The 21,653-nt window shown below is 36.6% G+C and overlaps 1 protein-coding gene across 1 annotated transcript in view; it reads right to left on the minus strand.

Moving 5' to 3' along the window:
• The window catches only part of gfpt1 (glutamine--fructose-6-phosphate transaminase 1), a 37,666-nt gene extending 26,100 nt beyond the window's left edge, over positions 1-11,566 (minus strand). The window contains exons 1-9 of the mRNA XM_051903298.1: positions 11,439-11,566; positions 6,081-6,188; positions 5,837-5,944; positions 3,481-3,606; positions 3,320-3,378; positions 3,100-3,231; positions 2,950-3,011; positions 963-1,042; positions 278-386 (exon numbers count right to left, since the gene is read on the minus strand). Coding sequence (XP_051759258.1) covers positions 278-386; positions 963-1,042; positions 2,950-3,011; positions 3,100-3,231; positions 3,320-3,378; positions 3,481-3,606; positions 5,837-5,944; positions 6,081-6,188; positions 11,439-11,445 — 791 coding nt within the window. The 5' untranslated portion in view covers positions 11,446-11,566. The remainder of the gene's footprint in view (positions 1-277; positions 387-962; positions 1,043-2,949; positions 3,012-3,099; positions 3,232-3,319; positions 3,379-3,480; positions 3,607-5,836; positions 5,945-6,080; positions 6,189-11,438) is intronic.
• Between the last annotated feature and the right edge of the window lie 10,087 nt (positions 11,567-21,653).

The raw sequence follows: 21,653 nt of genomic DNA on the forward strand, positions 1-21,653 counted from the left end.
GTGTATGTACTGGCAGTAGCAAGTTTCTATACTTGCTCTGCAGCAGCAGCAGCATAACAGATCTATTCCACCAAGACCAAATACATCAACACTGTCATATTCATTACAATGCTAAACTCCTCAGAGAGTTGTCATGATAGAAATGCATTTAAACACCTATTCTGTGTAAATCCACTCGATTCTTCTTGGGTTTTGCCCCATTATTAGAAAATGCATAATATATGGATAAAACCAACAAAGAAAGTGAATGGATGAAATGAAACAGAAAGGAATGGACCTGGCATCAGATGCGAAGTAGTATTCCACAGCTTTCTCATCCACGGGAAATAGACACGTGTCCTGGTCCATCCTGGGCAGAGTACTGCAGCTCTTTTTATCTTTACCAGCTATTTAAAAGATACAAATAAACATTACCACTCATTATAGAACATAAGGAAATTTAACAGAAACTTGCATCATTTTTGTTTATTCTGGGTAACTCTAAAGAGAATAGAATTATATTTATGATGTTACACTCTAAAAAAAGCTGGGTTGTTTTAACCCAAATTTGGGTAAAATATGGTCAAACTCAAACATTGGATTCAATTTTTAAATTAAATTTTCAACCCAATGGTTGGGTTTGTTGATATTTGACCCAAATTTGGGTTGAAACAACCCAGAATTTTTTAGAGTGTAGTAAAAGTTGCAAACTACACGAGTTATGCATAACAACATACTCAAATTCTCAATACTCAAAATCAAATTTTACTTTATTTTTGGATTTCTGGACCTATTTGACAGAAACACTTGAAAGGAAATTACTTCCACTGAACAGACATGGGCCAATGGAATCTGAGGATGTTGCAGGGCACACTTGCTTAATGATTGTACAGCATATATGTGTCAGTTATTTGCAAAAATAAATTGTGCTGAATGCAGTGTGAGGTCAGTGTGCCTTATAAAGGCAGTGCGTGCAAACTCACAGGAGCGATACAGAATAGGGATGTGATCTGTCGAAAGCTTGTGGTCACTTCTAACTCCAATCAGTAATGGACCTCCTCTCCTGGATGAATGCAGAGAAATAACCGTTTGAGTTAAAATTTAGTAATTAAAAGTAGTACCGATAACCAAGAAGTTCATATTTTTATATTATAATTTTCATATAATCTGTACTCCCAGGAAAATAGAAAATCTAAGATGCACTGATGAAACTGATATTTTAGTAGCTCTGGACTAACTATAATTAGCAAACATCAGTCCTGACTCTTCAAATGTTTTTATTTTTTGTGTAAGGCACCACAATACTTAGTAACAGAAAGGGTTTAACAGAACTATGACAAAACTATGGTTTATCTGCACTTAACAACTCATTAACAACAAATTTATATTCAAGTATTTCATGCATAACAAAGAAATGCATATATTCAACCTTTAGTGCATGAGGAAGGTATATAGACTTTAAGTCACATGTTTTTTCAAATACATAATAAATAAAATACATTACAAACCTCTAAAAAAATGAAAAACAAAAGTGCATTTCTCCCAAGGTTTTTTTCTCCATTTTAACACCTATTTGCCACCTGTTGGAGTTTGGGTTCCTTGCCGCTGTCGCCTTTGGCTTGCTTAGTTGGGGACACTTGACATTTGATATTCAACAGTGCTTTGATCTGCCTGCATTGACACCATTTTCTTTAAGAGCTGCTGTGCAGCCAAAATTATATACCAGTTATCACTGTAAAGCTGCTTTGACACAATCTGCATTGTAAAAAGCGCTATATAAATAAAGGTGACTTGACTTTCATGTGAGTTTTGTTGTGTTAAAACTTGACGCATTTTTTCCTCCTCTCGGAATCTTTGCTGAACGTGCTTTGCAAATAGCAATGGCATTGTCCTCTGCTGCCACCGAGTAAACGTCCAGACCGACGAAGACATGTTCAAAGGTGATGACGCAATGAGCGCGACACAGTTTTAAAGCTGCAGTCACTTGCACTCGGAAAGCGGATGAATCTCGGACAAATCAGACTGATTGATTTACCAGCAAGTACTTTATCGGATTTTATTTATTTATCGGAGCAATAAAAATGACGTCATTTTCACCCATATCGCCCGATAATTTATCTGTCCGATAAATATCGTGCATCCCTAATTAAAAGTTAATATGAAAAACTTTTTTTTTAAAAATCTGATTTGGCTGATTTGCTTTTAGCTGTATTGTAATATCATACTGTTGACAGCTGTCAAACAATTGGTAAATATTTTCGTAGTCAATGCATTCAGCCACATCAATTCAAATCATATTAAAAAAGTCTGTTTAAAAGGTGTTAATTTTATTGGAAAATATTTTAGACACTTCAGTTGATTTCAGTTTTGAGGCACTCTACATGGGAAAGATGTCAATGGTTTCCTGGGTAAGGAAAGATAAATATATGTACAGAATTATTCTTGCTTCAAGTAAAAAAGCTATTACTAGATGCTGGTATAAACCTAACCCGCCACAAATACCGGAATGGATTGACATTGTAAGAAGTATTTTTATTATGGAGAAAATTACTTTCTGTATAAATAACCAAAAAGATATGTTTGTTGACTTTTGGTCCAAATGGATAGAGTTTATAACCCCCATTGAACCAAATGATTTTAGGACGGCACACTTGGCATTGCTTGCCGAAGCACAACCAAAACAATGTTCTTCCACAAAATGCAAGCAGTTTTGTTTTTTACCCGCTAGAGGGCCAAGAGTTACACAGTGTACTACAACTAGTTAATTTTTTTTAGTAAATGTTGAAATTAACATCAACTAAGACATTTATTATTTTTCAGTGTTAATTCATGTGAACTAATTTAGTTAACTAATGTTAACAAATTGAACTTTATTGTAAAGTGTTAAATCTTCACCATACCGCAAATGACTTGTTAAATGTCCCATCTTGTTTAATTTCACTGATAACAGGAGCTCTGCTAGGGACTTACCTGCTGCCCACTGCCTCTCCTGGATAGTGCACACTTTTGAAGACAAGGGCAAAAGCTCCTTCCTAAACAGAGAAGGCATTTATTACCACATCATTCTCATTATTCATGACCTTTAGATCCTCTTGTCAAGGTGACAGAAAAGGTGTTTACTAGTTGCTGGGTGACTTGTTCCACGAGGGTAGCGAAGGTGATGTCGCTCTCCCGGTTGTCATACATATACTTCACCAGCTTAGCGATGGTCTCTGTATCTGTCTCAGACTCAAACTCGTAACCTTTACTCTCCTGCACACAAAAACAGAAGCGGTCAAAATACTGACATATGTTGGTTGGATGAATGAATGGATAGATGATGCCAAAATGTTTTACTTGCCAGAAACTTCTTCAGGTCTTTGTAGTTGGTGATGATTCCATTATGGATGACAATAAACTCTGCAAGCAAATAAAGTAATCACAACTATAAATTATCCAAAATATTCTTTCACAGATTTGTGAAACTAAATACTTATGAAAAGCAGGCTGTTGGTAACAGACCGTTGTTCTTGTCTGATCTTTGCGGGTGGCTGTTGACAGGGCTGGGGACGCCATGAGTGGCCCATCGAGTGTGAGCGATTCCCAGGTGCACGTCAAACTCCACCTCAAGATCAATTTCCTGTTGCCCTGTGGAACAGATGTTCAAAAACAAACTGCTCATATCATATTTCAAATAAATAGTGGCGCGATCACACTAAGGCTAGAAAATAGAAATATTCTTTATACAAGTATGCATGCACTTGGCCAATGCACTGCAAGTGTGCGACTCATACATATGTCAATAATAAAGAAAATGGAAAAACCTAGTTTAAAACACATGTTCTTCGAAATGTACTCTTTTATATTCAAGTTAGTTACATGTTTATATCATTTTCAGAAAGTTCACCCGTTAAAACCTCTTCACGGTCACCCACTTTTTGAGCATAAATATGAACTTGAATTCATGAATGTTTCAGCATACAGACCTAAGGTCTCTTTTTAAAGAAGACCCTCAGCAGACTATTGCAGGAGCAGTGTTAATTTCGTTGACGAATAATTTCTGCCATTATATGTCAACGATATTTTTTTACAGAAAAAAAAAAAAAAAAAAAGAGAGACGATGACTAAATAAAAACCAGCTTTGAATGACAAAAACTATGACGAAAATCTATTGACAATTTTGTCAATAAATAAAAACAAGATGAAAATGTTAGGGAGGGACGATTTGGGAAAAGATTCAGTCAGAACTGATGTCCTCCACTGTAGATGCGCACATTTGAATTGTAACGTGCTGATCTACCCAGTGGGACTTAACCTGGCATAAATTTTCAAAAATGTAAATGTCTGGGAGAAAGGGAAGAGTAGACATATAGATAGTTCTGAAAAAGCGCGATGACACAAAAGAGAGCTCAATTCAGTCCGTTTTCTGTTTGAATTGAGCCGTCTTTCACGTCTTTGCGCACCTGAACAGAAAAATACACACAACATTATTGTGCTCTGAATTTGAAGTTGAAATCACAAAAATTTAGCCCGCTTAAAGGTTTCAAAGTACCATTTTGCAATGTCCAACTTCAAAATATATCACAGGATGAATTTTGAGTGTTAAAGGATTAGTTCACCCAAAAATGAAAATTCTGTCATTAATCATTCACCCTCATGTTGTCCCTTCGTTCATCTTCAGAACACAAATTAAGATATTTTTGATGAAATATGAGAGGTATATGACTAGTCCATAGACAGCAATATAATCACCACTTTCAAGGTCCAGAAAGGTACTAAAGACATCGTTAAAACGGTCGACGTGACTGTAGTGGTTCAACCTTAATTTTTTGAAGTTTTTGTGCACAAAAACAAAACAAAAATCACGACTTTATTCAACAATATCTTCTCTTCTGTGTCATTCTCATACGTTGTTTGCGTCCAGCGCTTCCAGGTTCTACCTCAGAACGCCGACTCATTATTGGCCGGCTCCTGCATCAGCATCACACGCATGCGTCATGCTGCTCACATGATCAGCTTTGGCCAATACTGAGCCGGCATTCGGACGTAAACCCGGAAGCCTTCACTGTGCTTACTGCATCATCTGCGTAAGGATAATAACAGGGAAGAGAAGAGATTGTTAAATAAAGTCATTATTTTTGTTTTGTTTTTGCACACAAAAAGTATTCTCGTCACTGCAGTCACATCGACTGTTTTAACAATGTCTTTTTTATCTTTCTGGACCTTGAAAGTGGTGATTATATTGCTGTCTATGGAGGAGTCATATACCTCTCAGATTTCATCAAAAATATCTAAGTTTGTGTTCCGAAGATGAACAAAGGTCTTACGGGTGTGGAACGACATAATGACAGAAATTTCATTTTTGGGTGAACTATTCCTTTAAGCTTTTGAATGCTAATTTATGATGATTACTAAAATATGTGCTAGGTAAAAAAAGGCAATAAAAAAAGCACGCCAAGTGTCCTTTTACTGGCAATTTTAATGACTCATGTGGTGTAACCATCAAGTAAAAAGTAACAAAAATAAATTTACCTTACACCATAAATACATGTGAATGTGCACTTCCACAGTAAAAAGTATTTTTACAATATCATGAATCAATAATTTATAAATATCAATGTTTTTGTGGGTCACACAGCACATGACTTTGATTTTAAGGACAAACTTTTTTTTTTACATATTAATAAGCAGTGAAGCAAATTTGTTAAAGTCGCATTTTGAGAATGCGACACATTGCATTGTGTTGTGGTGTGCGCTGTGACACATTTCGAAACACATTAACATGTGAAGTTGAGCTTCTAGAAGCGCTTTTTTTATAATGGAATGGAATGCGTTTTGGGCCTTAACCTGAACCTGAAAAATGAGCACCATTACTTACTATGGATTTCCTCATCCAAGGCTTTCACTTTTCCTGTTTGTTTGATCAGTTGGATGCTCTTGGAGTTGGTCTCCCATTCCTTACTGTTTCCCCCATCAATGCCCACACCTGCAAGCCAGAAAGAAAATGCTCTTTTCAAGATCAGTGGGTCCTGTACCAGAAGAGCTAATTGTGTTTTGTATGTGTGTGTGTGTGTGTGTGTGTGTGTGTTTGTAATCATTTCTATGAGCCATTTGTTCCTGACCTGCGGAGTCATAGCCACGATACTCCAGTCGTTGCAGACCTTTGATAAGGACCTCAAGGATCTCACGGCGAGTGCGAGGCACGTGATAATTCAGATACGCAAAGATGCCTTCAGAGAGAAAAAGAAAGTGTGTTTTTCATTATGGACAATGCAGTAAAAACTCTTCTGTTAATTTGTAAATTCAGCAATTAAATCAAAGACTATAGCTGGCTGCATTTCAGTTCACAAACTAGAAATACTAAAAATGCGATTTCAGATGTAAATGCCATTTCATCATTTTTACAGAGATGAACCTAAAAGGTATTAATATATCTAGATACTAATTTGAAAATGTGAAAAAACTGGTTTGTGTAGACTGATAGGAGTTGTTAAATGGCTGATACAAAGATCTTAAAAAAAAAAAAAAAAAAAGTTGGCTGATGTAATATTGTGGCAAAGTGCACAAACACACTCACAGTTGGTGTTATATTAAAAGATACACTGTGTAACTTTTTCTTAGTTTAAAATTAACAAAATTTAAATAATGATGTTAAATAATAATGTTCCAAAACATGTTGTTGTCTTACTCTTATTCACTATGGTAAGCCTATTACAAGTGTTTATATTTTAGACCTGTTAGGATGGTTTTCACAGGAAATTGTGTACATACGTCATTCACCCATGCACGTCTCTTCATATTCGTGAATAGAGAAAAGTTGCTCTGGCTACTTCTTTGACACACATATTGTGTGGGAGTGGCATAGTTTAGTTGTCACAACGAGTGAGAATGCTGACATGGTGCACGCTAAGGGTAAAATAAAAAAAACGGATCCACGAAAACGGCTAAAAACAGTATTTTGCTGCCAGGTCAGTGGTTGGCAATGTCACTTTGTAAAGAAAGACTACGCACCAGCGCACATTCTTTTACAGAGCATGCACGCCAAATTCGTGCCTGCCATCACCGTTTTTACAGATCCACGTTTTTGTTGTTTACATGGACATGATAACGGTATCATTTTCAAAAACTTGCACTTTGAAACCCGTTTTCAAAAGTTTGCATTTTCAGGCCCCCAAAAAGCCATTGCATACGCATAAATTTTTTTCCATTTTTAGTTGAAAACAGTGTCGAGTAAACAGCCCCTAAATCTCCAACCTCCGGGGAATCACTCGTTTTAAAAAGATGCTGAATAGGAGAGTCTGCTGGCAAAATGATAACGTGACAGAGCTCAACACTGGTTTGGCGGAGATGACGTTTTTATTACTCAACAGGTGAGTAAGGTATTTTACTGAACAGATAAATTGTAACATGTAGCTAGGGCTGCACGATAATTGCAATTAACCCGAAATCAAGGTTAAATCGATTTGGCTTAGTGCGATTATGAAATCGTAAAGGCTGTGATTTATTTTAATGCGCAGCTTGTCAGTGAAGCACGGCTCTGTGATCAGCAGTGTTGGGGAAAGTTACTTTTAAAAGTAATGCATTACAATATTGCGTTACTCATTAAAAAGTAACTAATTGCATTACTTTTTATAGAAAGTAATGCTTTACATTACTTTTGTGTTACTTTTCCTCATCTGGGCTGGGCTGTCTGTTGGTTTTTATAACAAAAAAGTTCTGTTTTTGGCAAATGAAGGAAAGGAAATGCAAATTCACGCCTGTACAGTAGAGGGTGCAGCTCAAACAAATAAGCCTTTCAGCTGTACTGACATTCTGTAATACAGAAGAATAGGATGCTGGAGAACAAGTAAATGAGTAAATATATGCTCACATTTAGTCTAGAATAACCATCATGTTTACACAGCGCACAACGCTTCGGCACTCCCGATTTCTCTCAACTTGGGGACAGGTGAGGTGTCAGTCAATAAATGGGGAAACAAAGTAACTTGCGTTAATTATTTGAAAAAGTAACTCAGATATTTTTCTGTAAATTTAAAAGTAATGCGTTACTTTACTAGTTACTTGAAAAAAGTAATCTGATTATGTAACTTGCATTACATGCAGAGCTGAAGCACAACCAAAATAATGTTCTTCCGCAAAATGCATGCAGTTTTGTTTTTTAACCACTAGAGTGCCAATAGTTTCATAAGGTGCATCTCAACTTGAAGGCTGCGTCCTCTGGAGGTCGCATTTGAAGGCTGCGTACATCAAGGTCTAATTTAAGAAAAGTAACCGTAATAAAATTGACATTCCTTGTGAGGTGTAAAATACTGTAATTTCTTTCTTACTTTGCAATCTAACGTTCACTTTTCTTAAATGAGACCACCTCGATGACGTATGCAGCCTTCAAACACACCCATAGTGTACCTTTAAATGGAAATATTTTTAAAATATTAAAAAAAATTGTAGAATTTAGTAAAAACACCAGTTATGAACAAACATTAAGTAAAATGAAGAACAGTACATTTATAAATTAACATTAACCTATGACTATAACAAACAATAACCTACTTGTGCAGCCATATTACGTATATATAAAATACAATTTAATGACAGAAAATTAGCTAAATTAAATTAACAATTAAGGCAATATTAACTCAAAATTCACAAACGCATTTGACAATAGAAAAAATAGACCCATTATTCAAAGAGGTCAGTAGATTTCAAAACTCAAACAAGCTATTAAACTGCTAAGCAGGCAGTTATAAGCCTCTCATAAAATGGCCAAATATTGGTCTAGCCAATTAATTTTCCATATATCACCCTATAACAGTCAGAGTATTTGTAGTGAATTATAAAAATAAGCTATGTAAATTAGGCCAAATTCATCCGGCAATGGCTAATTAAAAGCGCCTGTACTAACTAAGGAGAGTTTTTTTTTTTTTACTTTTTCATTGAGGAGCAGATATGAACATGATTAAGAACACATATGCCCTCCTACTTTTTAAAAATCTGTTACACTCGGATGTACATCACAATAAGGATTAAAGAATAAAAAATCTGATGCTACTTCCGATTCATTGCAAATTTAATGGAGAAAAAAAAAAAAAAAACTAATTCAAGTGAGAAAAACTGGAGCTTTCTTTAAATTTCCATGAAAAATTATTACAATTAAAAATATTTCGGTGTGTAAGTCTTTATCATGGTTAACAAATACAAAACATCAACTGCCTTTGCTATTCCTTGGAAAACTGCAGTGTCTCTAAAAACAGTGACAATCAGTAAAGAAAGCGAAAGATTCTCCCTGATGAAGTGGTAGCTAGACAAAATAAAACAAAAGCAAACAAAGTGTGATCTGGTATGAAAGTGGCATGTTAAAGAAGACAAAACTGGTTTGACACCTTTTAAATAACCACTGAGGAAATGCGCTAGAAAGATGCCAATCTACAAACACATTGCCTGCAAACAAGAAACTGATACTATGGAACGGAGTATGTCATTAGGAAAATGAAGAAGCCTGATGGAAAGAAACATCCATCTGTGTCGATACACATAGTCAGAACAAAATCAATGTTAGGAAGGAATCAGCTCAGCAAAATCTAATGTGAACAGTGAGATAAGGAAATTGAAAATAAAGAAAATTAGGGGTATAAAGGTTCATATCTTCATAGGAAATAAATGTACTCCAAGTACAGCACTATGAAAGGACAGAAACGTCACAGTAGCACCATTCAGTGGTCTGCATGTGGGCATTGCATATACTTGTGTGTGTGTGTGTGTGTGTGTGTGTGTGTGGTAGTCAAACAAGGCTCTGCTTTATTAAGACAGATGGCTGGCTAAAATGAATAAAAAGATGGATTGTTAATATAGTTTCTTTCCCCCACATCTTCCAAAAAAATTAAACCTGAGGCCTAAATCAATCAAAAAGATGTTCTTTAAATATACTTTTACACTACCGCTGAGAAGTTTGAGGTCTGTAAGATTTTTTTTATGTTTTTCAAAGTCTCTTATGCTATGAATTTATCTGACAGCAGTAAAAACTGTGATATTGTGAAATATTATTATAATTTAAAATAACTGTTTTCTAATTTTAATATACATTTTAACACGTAATTTACTCCTGATGGCAAAGCTGAATTTTCAGCATCATTACTCACATGATCCTTCAGAAATCATTCTAATATGATTTGCTGTTCAAGAAACATTTCTCATTATCATCAATGCTGAAAACAGTTTTCAAATATTGCTGCTTAATATTTTGTTGAAATCGTTTTTCTTCAGGATTCTTTGATAAACAGCTCAGGTAAAAAAAAAAAAAAAAAAAAAAAAGGATTTATTTGAAACAGAAATCATTATAAATGTCTTTACTGTCTGTCAATTTTGATCAATTTAATGTGTTCTTGCATAAAAAGTATTAGCTAATTTCCTCTTCAAAAAAAAAAATATTTTTCTCTTCCCAAACTATTGAATAGTAATGTAAACTTTAGGGGGATAATCTTATAAAAAGATCTATACAGTATGTAAACTATATGTGCATGACCTTTAGAGTATTTCTACATGATATACTGAGCTCTTCTTTCCCCCCAAAAGAGCAAAGAAATGCTGTTTTCTATTTTAGACCCTGGTGGAACACATCTGGTCCAAAACTTTAGTCTATTAATCACTTTGTGGCGGCCAAAAAGAACAATCCCTGCCGTTCGTCATGGTTGTGTCTGCAAACCCCTGAAAGTCTTGTCTATCTTAAGGAGCGGTCATACAGATTTGGCTTATCACAAAAAACCTCTGGGAAAAGAACTTCCAGCTGGTCATTCTATCTCTCTTTATCACTTCCTTACCTCTTCCACAAGGATATTCGAGCCCTTCTCTTAAAGTTTCTATATGTAACTTAATCTTTAGTGTGTTTCTCTTTGGCTTTGACATAAGCAGTCAGTCTGTGATATTTGCCAGCAAACCAAACTGGAATTAAAGGTGTGGTCCTTTAAAATGAAGTTTTGTGACCTGTTCCACTGGAAAGAGTGGTCTGGTCATCTTCAAATAATGGGATATTTGATGTCGAATGAATAAACACTATGGTAAACAATATTTATCTTATCTAAAAATTACACAGTGTGCTTTAAGATAATATATTTATAATCTAGATGGTTTAAACAGAGTCAAGGCAACAAGAAATGTACAACAAACTCAATACACATAACTTTAAATATAACGTAAATAAATTAAGGACATGTCTATCTAGAAAACGTTTTATCATCATAACAGCGTTCGTAGATGCGATGTGATGCCCAAAAATGCTGTCTAGGTAGGCGGCTCACTTCTGTAGAATTTCAACACAGCCTCTGTCGGATGCTAAATGCTAGTAGATTTTCCCTCGAACGGCTTTTCTATCTCACTTTTTCAATACAAACGTCTTTAATCAATGGCGCGTGTAATTTAAATAAATGTCACGTATATTATCAGTGTAAATATAACATAAAAAATGTAATTTTCATTGCCATACTCACCACACATGTCTCCGTTTCTGCTGCCTAGAGCTGTTTAGTTCCTCGTTCTAAATCGCTGTCATTCAAAGCCCGCCCACAACGTATGTTATTGGGTGAGAAAGAAGGCTGCGCCTTGATCTTGTGACCGTTGATTGGCTGATTCGGCTGTCTGTCGTTCAGTTACCTGCCAACAGAGGGAGTTTAGACGTGGCAGCAGGATGCGAGTCTGCAGTGTCGCGGCCAGTGATGTCAATTGCATCGTCTTTAGTAGATTGCTTTTAACAAAAACTTTTGAAGAAAAATATCTTATGTTGTAAATATGTTAACGTTGTGTATTTCAACGGGATTTTATATATACACACACACATATATATATATATATCCAATCTATGCATGTGTGTGTTTTTGTGATTTATGAGGAAACAAATTGGTATAATGAAATGGGTATTACACTGGTATTACGACGTAAACATGAAATATGAGGACATTTCATGAGTCCTCATATTTAAAATAGCTTTAAAAATATACTAAACAATGTTTTATTAAAAATGTAAAAATGCAGAATGTTTTCTGTGATGGGTAGGTTTAGGAGTAGGGGTAGTGAAGGGGATAGAGTGTACAGTTTGTACAGTATAAAAACCATTACGCCTGGAATGTCCTCACTAAGATAGCAAAACAAACCTGTGTGTGTGTGTGTGTGTGTGTGTGTGTGTGTGTGTGTAGATATGTATTTATTTACAGGTGGCCATGGGGCTCTAAATGAGAAGACTGTTTAATAGTGTATGAACACAGTGCTGTATAGTGAGAGACAATCCATGGCTGGGTGTGAATTACACGATTTTAACCCTATAAGCCCACTATTACATTTGATATATGAATTTCTAAGGCCTCTAAATTACCAACATGATCAAAACTTAGTTGAATAAACCTGTTGTACACAATCTACTTTATGCCTTCTGTCATCTGATTGATAGTTCATACTTTTTTTTTTAGCAAATAAAAGGCCTTGTAGTATAATTGTAAAAATGTCCCCCTGCAGGTTGTTGTAGCATGTTAAAGCTCTTAGTGGTTCTGATGAATTGTATTCTCCACCAAAATACCTACAGGACAATTTGCACATCTTGGAATGTTTACTCTTTTTAAAACTGTAAAACGTAATGATATCTGTAATACATTTATGTTGGTTCTGTTCTGTTTACCCTAAAGGGTTATCGCTGCGCGCGCTGCTCTCCCTTGCTATAGGCTGCATGGATGGGCAGTTCTTGCCCAGAACAGAATCATACCACCAATCTAAACCGTATGCTAATTGTCAATCATCTTTGATGATAGTGGTCCTGATAGAACTTCAGTCAGATGCATTTTCACTATTAGAGATTTTTCACAGAAAATTGTGTTCTGCTCTCTTTCAGGCTTGCTGGCTGTAATCTCACTGCTCAGGATTGTGAGATTGGCAGCAGCTCTACAATCCTCAAACTCTGTCCTGAGAGAGCTGGACCTGAGCAACAATGACCTACAGGATTCAGGATTGAAGCTGCTCTAAAGAGTCCAAACTGTCAGCTGCAGATACACTGAGTTCCTCTTGATAAGCTGAGATGTTAATTGCCCCACCTCACTGTTACTCCAGTGATAGTAGGCTGGTGTTCACATTGAGTTGCTTGCAGCAAGATTTTCAGACCCTAATATGCACTGTGATCCTCCTGTGATGGAGTTCCTACTTTCTTGAGGTTTTTTTTATTTACATATTTAAAAAAAAAAAACATTCAAAATGCTTTCCATCATTTTAGAATTAAAAGTGAGTTGAGTGAAGAAAGGTCAGAATGAGGAGATAATTGTGACAAATGACTGAATCAAACAAATTTCACAAGTCTACAAGTCCATTTTAAAAACATTTTATTCTAGCTTCATGGATCTTTTTTTATCAGCACTTGAATGTGGGTAAGTTAACGTTACATAAAAAAGGTAACATTTTAAACAAAAATCTGAGAAAACCGCATTTTTAAGACTTAACACGGATCAGATTCAGAACGATAATCAAAACATAAGTAGACAGAGTCCATCAACACCCCCAAAGCTTCACAGTTGTTTCCTACAGTGGCCGAGAGAGCTCAACACGCTGCAACTGAAGAAAACACATGCGAATAGAAAAAAACGGCAGCAAATAAAGAAAAACGTCTTCATCAATTTGACAACACGTGCTGCAAAAGTTCACAATGCACCCAAATACAGAAACACACTGCAAAAGTTCACAACACAACCAAATACAGTCTTTACTGCTTTACTAGCGATAAGAGGAGAAATAAGTGATAAGACTTACATCGCTTCTCTTGTGGCTCATTTACTGAAAATTACAACCAAAAGCTGCACAATGTGGCATCTTATATTATATTCCGAGTTGTAAAAATTGCAATAGGTCAGTGTCAGTAGCTCACCGAGTGCAACCCTTTGACGTCATCGACATAGAAATAACTGTGCACCTAAACAAAATGGCGCCCCCATTGTCTAAATATGTCATGGATTTTTTAAATAACGTAAATCTTTCATGGGTTTTCTACTGCATATTTCAGTAAGAGACATCATTTACATTATATTAAGCCATACAAGTCTTAATACCAGGGGTTCCCTTTAAGAAAAAAAATCATGTTTTGTCACGTATTTCATCTTTCCTAAAAATTTTATGACTGGGTAATCAACGAGTAGTAAAAGTGTTCTGTCACGCGAGAACAGCCCAATCAATTCGTCGTAGAACAAAATTACCATCCAATCACAATTCGTTATTGATTAACTTGGCCCTAGTGAAGGCTGGATAGGCGGAATCGCACTAAATGAAACACACCAGGGGCCGGATTCACAAACATCTTCAAAAGAAAGAAATTAAGAAAATTCTTAAGATAAATTCTAAGAAGTTCTTAAGAATGTTCCTAGTGCAATTCTTGAAAAATTCTTAGGAAGTTCTGAAATATTTTCTTGAGAACTTAGGGCAAGATCTTAATTTTTTACTTAAGAAGAAAATGAAAGGCGTTTATTTGATTGAAAGGGGGTAATTGCTGAAGACTCACTGAATGAAAAACACGTCAAAGCCTGTCACTGCCTGTAGATTAGGCTACCATAGATATCATAATGAGCGCATAGACTATTTTCGTTGTGGTTGTTTGACGGGAGCTAATCACTCTGTCATGTTTTTAATGGACCATTAAAATCGTTATTCTTTCTCAAGATGCAACGTTCTTTCCCATTCATTTGAACACTGTCTTTTTTGCGTTCTCTCTAGAGTGAATGCGTCCTGTATCTGTGTGTGCTGCCTCGCTAGTTCTAGTTTACGGAGTCCCGCACATGACATATGCAGGAAAAAAATAGTAGGCTAAATCATGCTTCATGATTTACTAATTCTTTCCCACGATTTGCTAAATCGTGCACACTGTTTAAAAATCGAGGAGACGAATTAGTAAATCGTGCTAACGTCTTGTGCCGTTCTCCGTACAAGCTTGAGTGAGCGCATCATATACAGGTACGCGCGAATGATCAATAGTGTAATTTCAGGGCCCGTATGTATAAAACTTCTCAGAAATGCTCTTAAGAATAGTCTTAAGTTTTGACTTAAGTGTCAAAAAATTCTTAGTAAGGAGTAGGAATTTTCTAAGAGTAGGAGACTTTTATAAAGAAGCTAAAAGCAACTTTTAGTAAAGTATAAGACTGATTCTTATGTGCTGACTGAAGTCGCACTTAAGTGTTGTGAAGTAAAGACTACAATGATGTCAACTCAAAATGGCCGTCCTCAACCTCTGAATCAGCCAATAGCGAGTCTGCAAGGGTGAAGTCACAGCAGCACAACACCGATAATTTAATGTTATTATAAAAAAAAAAATCATTGAAAAAGACTCTGAAACATTTTAATATTTTAATTTATTTTTAAAAATAACTTTTCATTGTGCAAAATGATCACAAATTAGTATTGATGGTGTGGAATCTTTTTCTATTGATATATGTCTCCTCATTTACAGTTTGTGGGGGAAATTTTGAGTTTCTGTATAATTTCCATATGATTTTACTTATATGCTTATGGTTAAATGATTTTGTTATTCTCAGAAGTGTTTAAGTATGCATTCTTTGGGTGACAAGTGGAAAACACTGAAGTGGTAAACATGTTCCTAATATGGTAAAAGGACAGAGGCTTCAGCCTTGGAGGTCAGAGATATAAAAGTGAGGGGAAGCTTTCGTTCTTTGTCTTACACTCTGCAGCTACTTGTGTTTCTGTATGACTGTCTGACCTTTCTTGCAAGAAATAAAACCTTTAAAGACAGTTGGATGTGTTTATCTCTTATGCAGTAGAGTCAGTGTTGATTTTTTGCCACAACAAGTTAGAGCAATGATGTAAACATGAGTTCCATCAACGGCTCCAACAACTCCAGGGAAGCCCACAGTCAACATAAAAGTGGCTTGCTTTTGCCGCATGGTTTGATGGTCAGTTGGAAAGTCTATGAAGTGCCATAGAGCAGTGGCCAAAGGTGATGTCCAGCCATATGAAAATTGACATCTTCAAGCTTAATTCAAATATTTTTTAAAAATGTGTTAAAAGATGTAAGCATATCGTGTAGCTGTGCTTGGAGTCAATTGTTTCATGTGTGATAATGAAATGAAATTTCAAATTATTTCAAATTATTTTTGGCCAGGCTGTCATGCAAAGTAATTATGAACACATGCAAAAACAAGAGAAAACCGACGAAATATTAAAAACTGATTATGTTGTAGTCCATGTCATATTTTAAAACATTTAAATAATATAAATATAAACATAAAAATAAAAATATTTTCCTCATATTTTGATGGTTTAAGCAAAATTGTAGTGTCATTTAAAAAAAAAAAACCCTTTGCACATCAATTTTGGCCACTATGTTTGGTGTGGTAAGTTTACACAAAACTAAAGAGCTCAAAAGAATATCACTGGAATGAAGGTTTATGACTGGGCAAGCGCTTTAGGACCGCATTACAGTTTTTTACGATTGTTTACACACTAAAATAAAAATTTCCACACAATTTGCAAAATTCTACTCCAATGAGCAAAACACCTCCACAGATTTGCACAACATTACACACAATGTCTGCTTGACCCTTTTTGCAAAACATTACACACAGTGATTTGTAAAACTCTACACACATTTTCACACCTTAGACACAGATAAGGATTGTGAGGTTACTTCCTTGTCATTACAAAGCCCCGGATTGCCAATGACCACACTAATGAACGAATTGGATAATCACATCCACCAGGTGTGGAAGCACACATGTGCTAATTTGAAAACGCAGCACTCAGGTGTGCTATAAAAGACAGCAGGTGAGTTCACCTGTCTTCAACAAAAATGGAAGGAGCTAGAAGAAGAAGAAGAAGAAGGAGGAGGAGGAGGAGGAGGAGGAGGAGGAGTGAGAATGAGAGGGGGAGCTCAAAGAGGAGATGAAGGAGGTAGAGGAAGAGGAGAAGGAGGTAGAGGAGGAGGCCCAGGTAGAGGAAGAGGAGAAGAAGGAGATAGAGGAAGAGGCCTAGGTAGAGGAAGAGGTAGAGAAGGACTTGACGAGTTGATAGAACCTGAACAAAGAAGATGAGGACCAAATTTGATTCAAGAAATCCGTGCAACACTTATTGACCATGTTATCAACCATGGACTGACACTGATGGAAGCTGGACAAAGAGTTCAACCAAATCTCAGCAGAGACATTTCGGATATTTCATCGAGAAAACAGGTAAGTTAACCACACAGTACACTGAAACTGAAGCTTGCTGTACTTATTATCAATATTGTTTACTGTGACATTTGACAGTAGGCTGCATGTGTATTTTTATATATATATATATATATATATATATATATATATATATAATATTTTATATAGGATTGAGGGTCGAGGACACCAAGGTGGAAGGGGCCCTATGTTCACTCGTGCACAAGAGGCCGCCATTGTGAACATGGTTTTGACCAATAATTGTATCAGGCTGCGAGAAATCCAAGCCAATATCATCAATGATGACCATATTTTCAATAACATCCAACGAGTCTCTCTGTCAACATTAGGTCGAATCCTCAAGAAAAATCAAATATACATGAAGCAACTGTATCGGGTACCATTTGACAGAAATTCAGAGAGAGTGAAACATCTGCGCAATGAGTATGTGGAGGTATGTATTGTTCATCTTACTGTGGTGTGGTATTGTGCACTGCTCATAATGTTCTGGCACAAAAAAATACTGTGCAATAGATAATGAATAGCATCCTATTGTCTTTTACTGTGTTACTGTGTTTCAGAGAGTCTTGCAAATGATGCTGTAGAAATTCAACATGAATTTATGTATGTGGATGAGGCTGGATTTAACCTTGTGAAAACAAGAAGAGGGAGAAATGTAATTGGACACAGGGCAATCCCCAATGTGCCAGGGCAGCGAGGGAGTAACATCACCCTTTGCGCTGCTATTACACAAAATGGGGTCCTCCACCACCATGCAAATCTGGGACCCTATAATGCAAATCTAATACTTGCATTTCTTGACAGATTGCATGAGATTGTCACAGCATTAAACCAAGCGGACCAGATGCGGTACATTGTCGTTTGGGACAATGTCTCATTCCATCGGACTGCTCTGGTCCAGAATTGGTTCCATGAGCACCCTGAATTTGAAGTCTTATACCTTCCCCCATACTCCCCCTTCCTGAATCCAATAGAAGAGTTTTTTTTTTCAGCATGGTGGTGGAAGGTATACGACCTGCGGCCCTATGACCGTTTGCCCCTCATTCAGGCCATGGAGCAGGCCTGTGATCATATCGAAGCAGCTTCTGTGCAGGGGTGGATTCGTCACACGAGGCGATTCTTCCAACGGTGCCTTGCCAATGAAGACATAGCCTGTGTTGTGGATGAAATCTTATGGCCTGATCCAGCCAGACAGAGAGATGATGAATAGTTACAGTATTCTTGTTGCTTTTACAGTAGTTTTTCTTCAGAGTCAAAGTGTATGTACTTCATGCTGTAATTTTTATTTGTCTACAGATTTTATTTGTTTCATTGATTTCATTGTTGGTTGATTACTGTAACTGATTATGGTAAGAAATACTGTAATACTAGTGTGGTGTTTGGATAATTGTGATTATATTTTGAAAAAAAGAACCCGGTTTTCAAAATTGCGTGTAAACAATTGAAAAAAACTGTAATATTAGAAAAGTTTTCCAGTGCTGGAGAGAGCTAAGCAGGAAGGCCTGAAAACAGACGAGGAGGCTGCTTTGATTCCTTATCATGTAACATTAAGTAACACTAGGTTTTGATTGTCTGGAGCTGCTGTTCTGTTGGCGATTAACAAAAAACTCTTGTTTGTATTTACTCTTGTGTATTGTACGTTTATTTTTTGTGCTTCCTTGTTGTTCGTTCATCATCTGCGCTTTATTTTTCGTGAAGCATTTTATTGCGCATCAGCTGTGATAAACAGACATCCACTCTCGTATTGCGTGTGTAACAGCGGCCAAATAGTGAGAGTCGTGCAGTTAAACTACAGCACACTGACGACCGTTAGAGAATGAGGTGTTTAACGTCATTGTTAATGCACTTGCCTCATGTGCCAGCAGTGATCGGGCCGGGGTTTGAGACCGACTTGGAGCAGGGTGATTAGTATTGGAGTATAAGTTTTGGAGGCGATGCAATGAAGAGAGGGGTGGGTTTGTTTAGGTTGATTTCAAATATCAACAGTGTTCAACAACGAATTTGAGAAATCGCATACAACACCTTTAAATGTATTGAAATGCATTAAACATATTAATTATTGTTTAAGTAATATTTATTAAATTTATTTAAAGTTATTACATTTCTTATTAGGTCAGTTAGAAAAAGAATTGACAATCAAGTTTATATCATAACTCCAATACATCATATCTTCATTGGAAAGTGTGTGTCTCCTCTTCTTTGCTGCCATCTTGTTACTCTTAACTAGGTTAAGAGACCTCTCCAGCTCTCCTAAATAATTTAGGAGCTAAGACCTAGTCTTGACACTTAGGAACCTTTATGAATCACACTTATTCTTAAGTCTAGGAATAAGAGTAAAATTACGTCATTCTTAGAATTTTGACACACTTAAGACTAAAATTTTACTCTGAGCGGCTTTATACATACGGGCCCAGACTTTAAAATGCTCGTCCACATTCAGGGTACAAGTAATATGTATTAAATTTAGCTAGCTAGTGTTATGTTGTATGCTTAATATTTGAAATGACCTAATAAATTCATTGAGCATTTAAGACAGGATAACCTCCAACCTAACTTTAAGAAGTTATTTATGATGATTTTTAATAACATTCTTTTCGGGAATTTGAATACTTCTTAAATTTGATCTTAAAAACAATCTTGCGAAAAAAGATAAGAACATTCTTAAGAAAAGTTTTTGAGAATACAAAATATTCTTATCTTTTTTCTTAATTAGCAGTTAAGAAGAATTTTATTCTTAAGAATGTTTTGTGAATCCGGTCCCAGAAGCACTCTTGCGCCCGTGTGCGCGCACTCTCTTTCCTTGCGCACGATCCCAGTTCTCTCAGACAGCGCGCGATCAGTTCTCCTTGTATGATCAAATGCGTACATAGGTTTTTTTCAAAATGTCCATCGTGTGGAGTAGCTCTTGTAAATACAGTCGATTAACAGCGGATGCACTGTTGGGTGGACACAGCACAGGCCGGGGCGGTTTTCTTGGGACACTGTAGGCCGCATTATCCCAATAGAGTACCTCAGGGATGACGTGTTTTTGTAGGCAAAACCCGGAAGCGAGTTAGCATTTTAGGACTTCCGGTTCCATCGCACTAAAGTCTATGGGTTTTTTGAATGGGTTTTTGCTAAATTGCCTGAAATAAGGTCTGTGGTTAACAAAGCCTCTAAATATTATCACGTTTTGATCTATGACATAAAACACACCAGTTATAACCCACTTGTGATTTTTTAAACCTTTATTGTGTCTTAAAATCGGCGGTTGCTAACAAATTGCTAAAAGGGACTACTTCCTTTGGCGGGGACTTTATACGTCATCATGACAAACAGGACATTTGGACAGCATTTCTCATGAAAAAGTGGATAAATATTCATACACAGCGCAAATCATAATCAGCGAGCATGTTTTTAAATGTTGTTTTTTATATAAAGTTTGAGGAAGCTTGGTGGTGGTGACGTTGATCCGCGACCATGGTGTCCTGTAGTCCGTTTATATAGCCTACTGTTAGCTTTAGCTGATGACTTTATTTAGGCTTCAAAATGTATAAATGTTGTGTTAACTTGTAAAGATTATCTTGATAGACAAAACGTGTAAGTGTCATAAACCTTTGTTAAACACAGAGCTTATTTTTTGCGATTTTCCAAAAGTCTATGGGAAAAATGCATAGGCTTTCGATCGAGGGAAACCCGTGCGCCGCTAACTTCCGGGTTGGCCTACAAAAACACGTCATCCCTGAGGTACTGTATAGCACAATCCCTGACAACTGTCAGGTATCGGAACATTGTTGCGGACCAAGTGCTCCCATTCATGGCAACTGTGTTCCCTGCCGGTGATGGCCATTAACAACATGATAATGCATCATGCCACACTGGCAGTGGTTTGAGGAACATGATGGTGGATTTCTGTTAATGCCTTGGCCTGACATAGACCCAATCAAATATACGTGGTTCAACTTGGAAAAGCAGGTTCGGGCTACATCAGCACCACCCTGCAATCTACGGGAACTGGAGGACCTGCTGTTGACATTATGGTACCCCAGGAGACCTATCACCACCTCGTCGAATCAGTGCCTCACCGCATGGCTGCTGTTTTGTGGGCTAAAGGAAGCGCTTCATGTTATTAGATATGTGGTCATAATGTAATGGCTCATCGGTGTAATTGTGTGTATTTGACCATTCAAGAACAATAAGCTGTAAAAAAGAACTGAATTCAGGATTTCATACATCTGAGAGGCAGCATCTGTGCTCATGCTTCGGCTGTGTCCATCAGCACGAGCACAGCATTGAGTCCTTTTTTGCAGCTTATTGTGATTAATAACACTCTAACGTGTCAATAACGTTAAGTAGTACAGTAAAGTTTAAGAAATGTAACGCTTTAGAATATTGTTTTTTTTAAACATGTGAATCGATTAAATTTGGCAGAAGGTAAAATCGTGATTCATATGTGAATGGATTCCCCCCCCACCCCCAATACAATCATCGTGTAACGGCCTGAGGTATTGATACCATTCAGAG

Source organism: Ctenopharyngodon idella, chromosome 8 (genome assembly GCF_019924925.1).
Source record: "Ctenopharyngodon idella isolate HZGC_01 chromosome 8, HZGC01, whole genome shotgun sequence".
In the NCBI taxonomy this organism is placed as follows: Eukaryota; Metazoa; Chordata; class Actinopteri; order Cypriniformes; family Xenocyprididae; genus Ctenopharyngodon; species Ctenopharyngodon idella.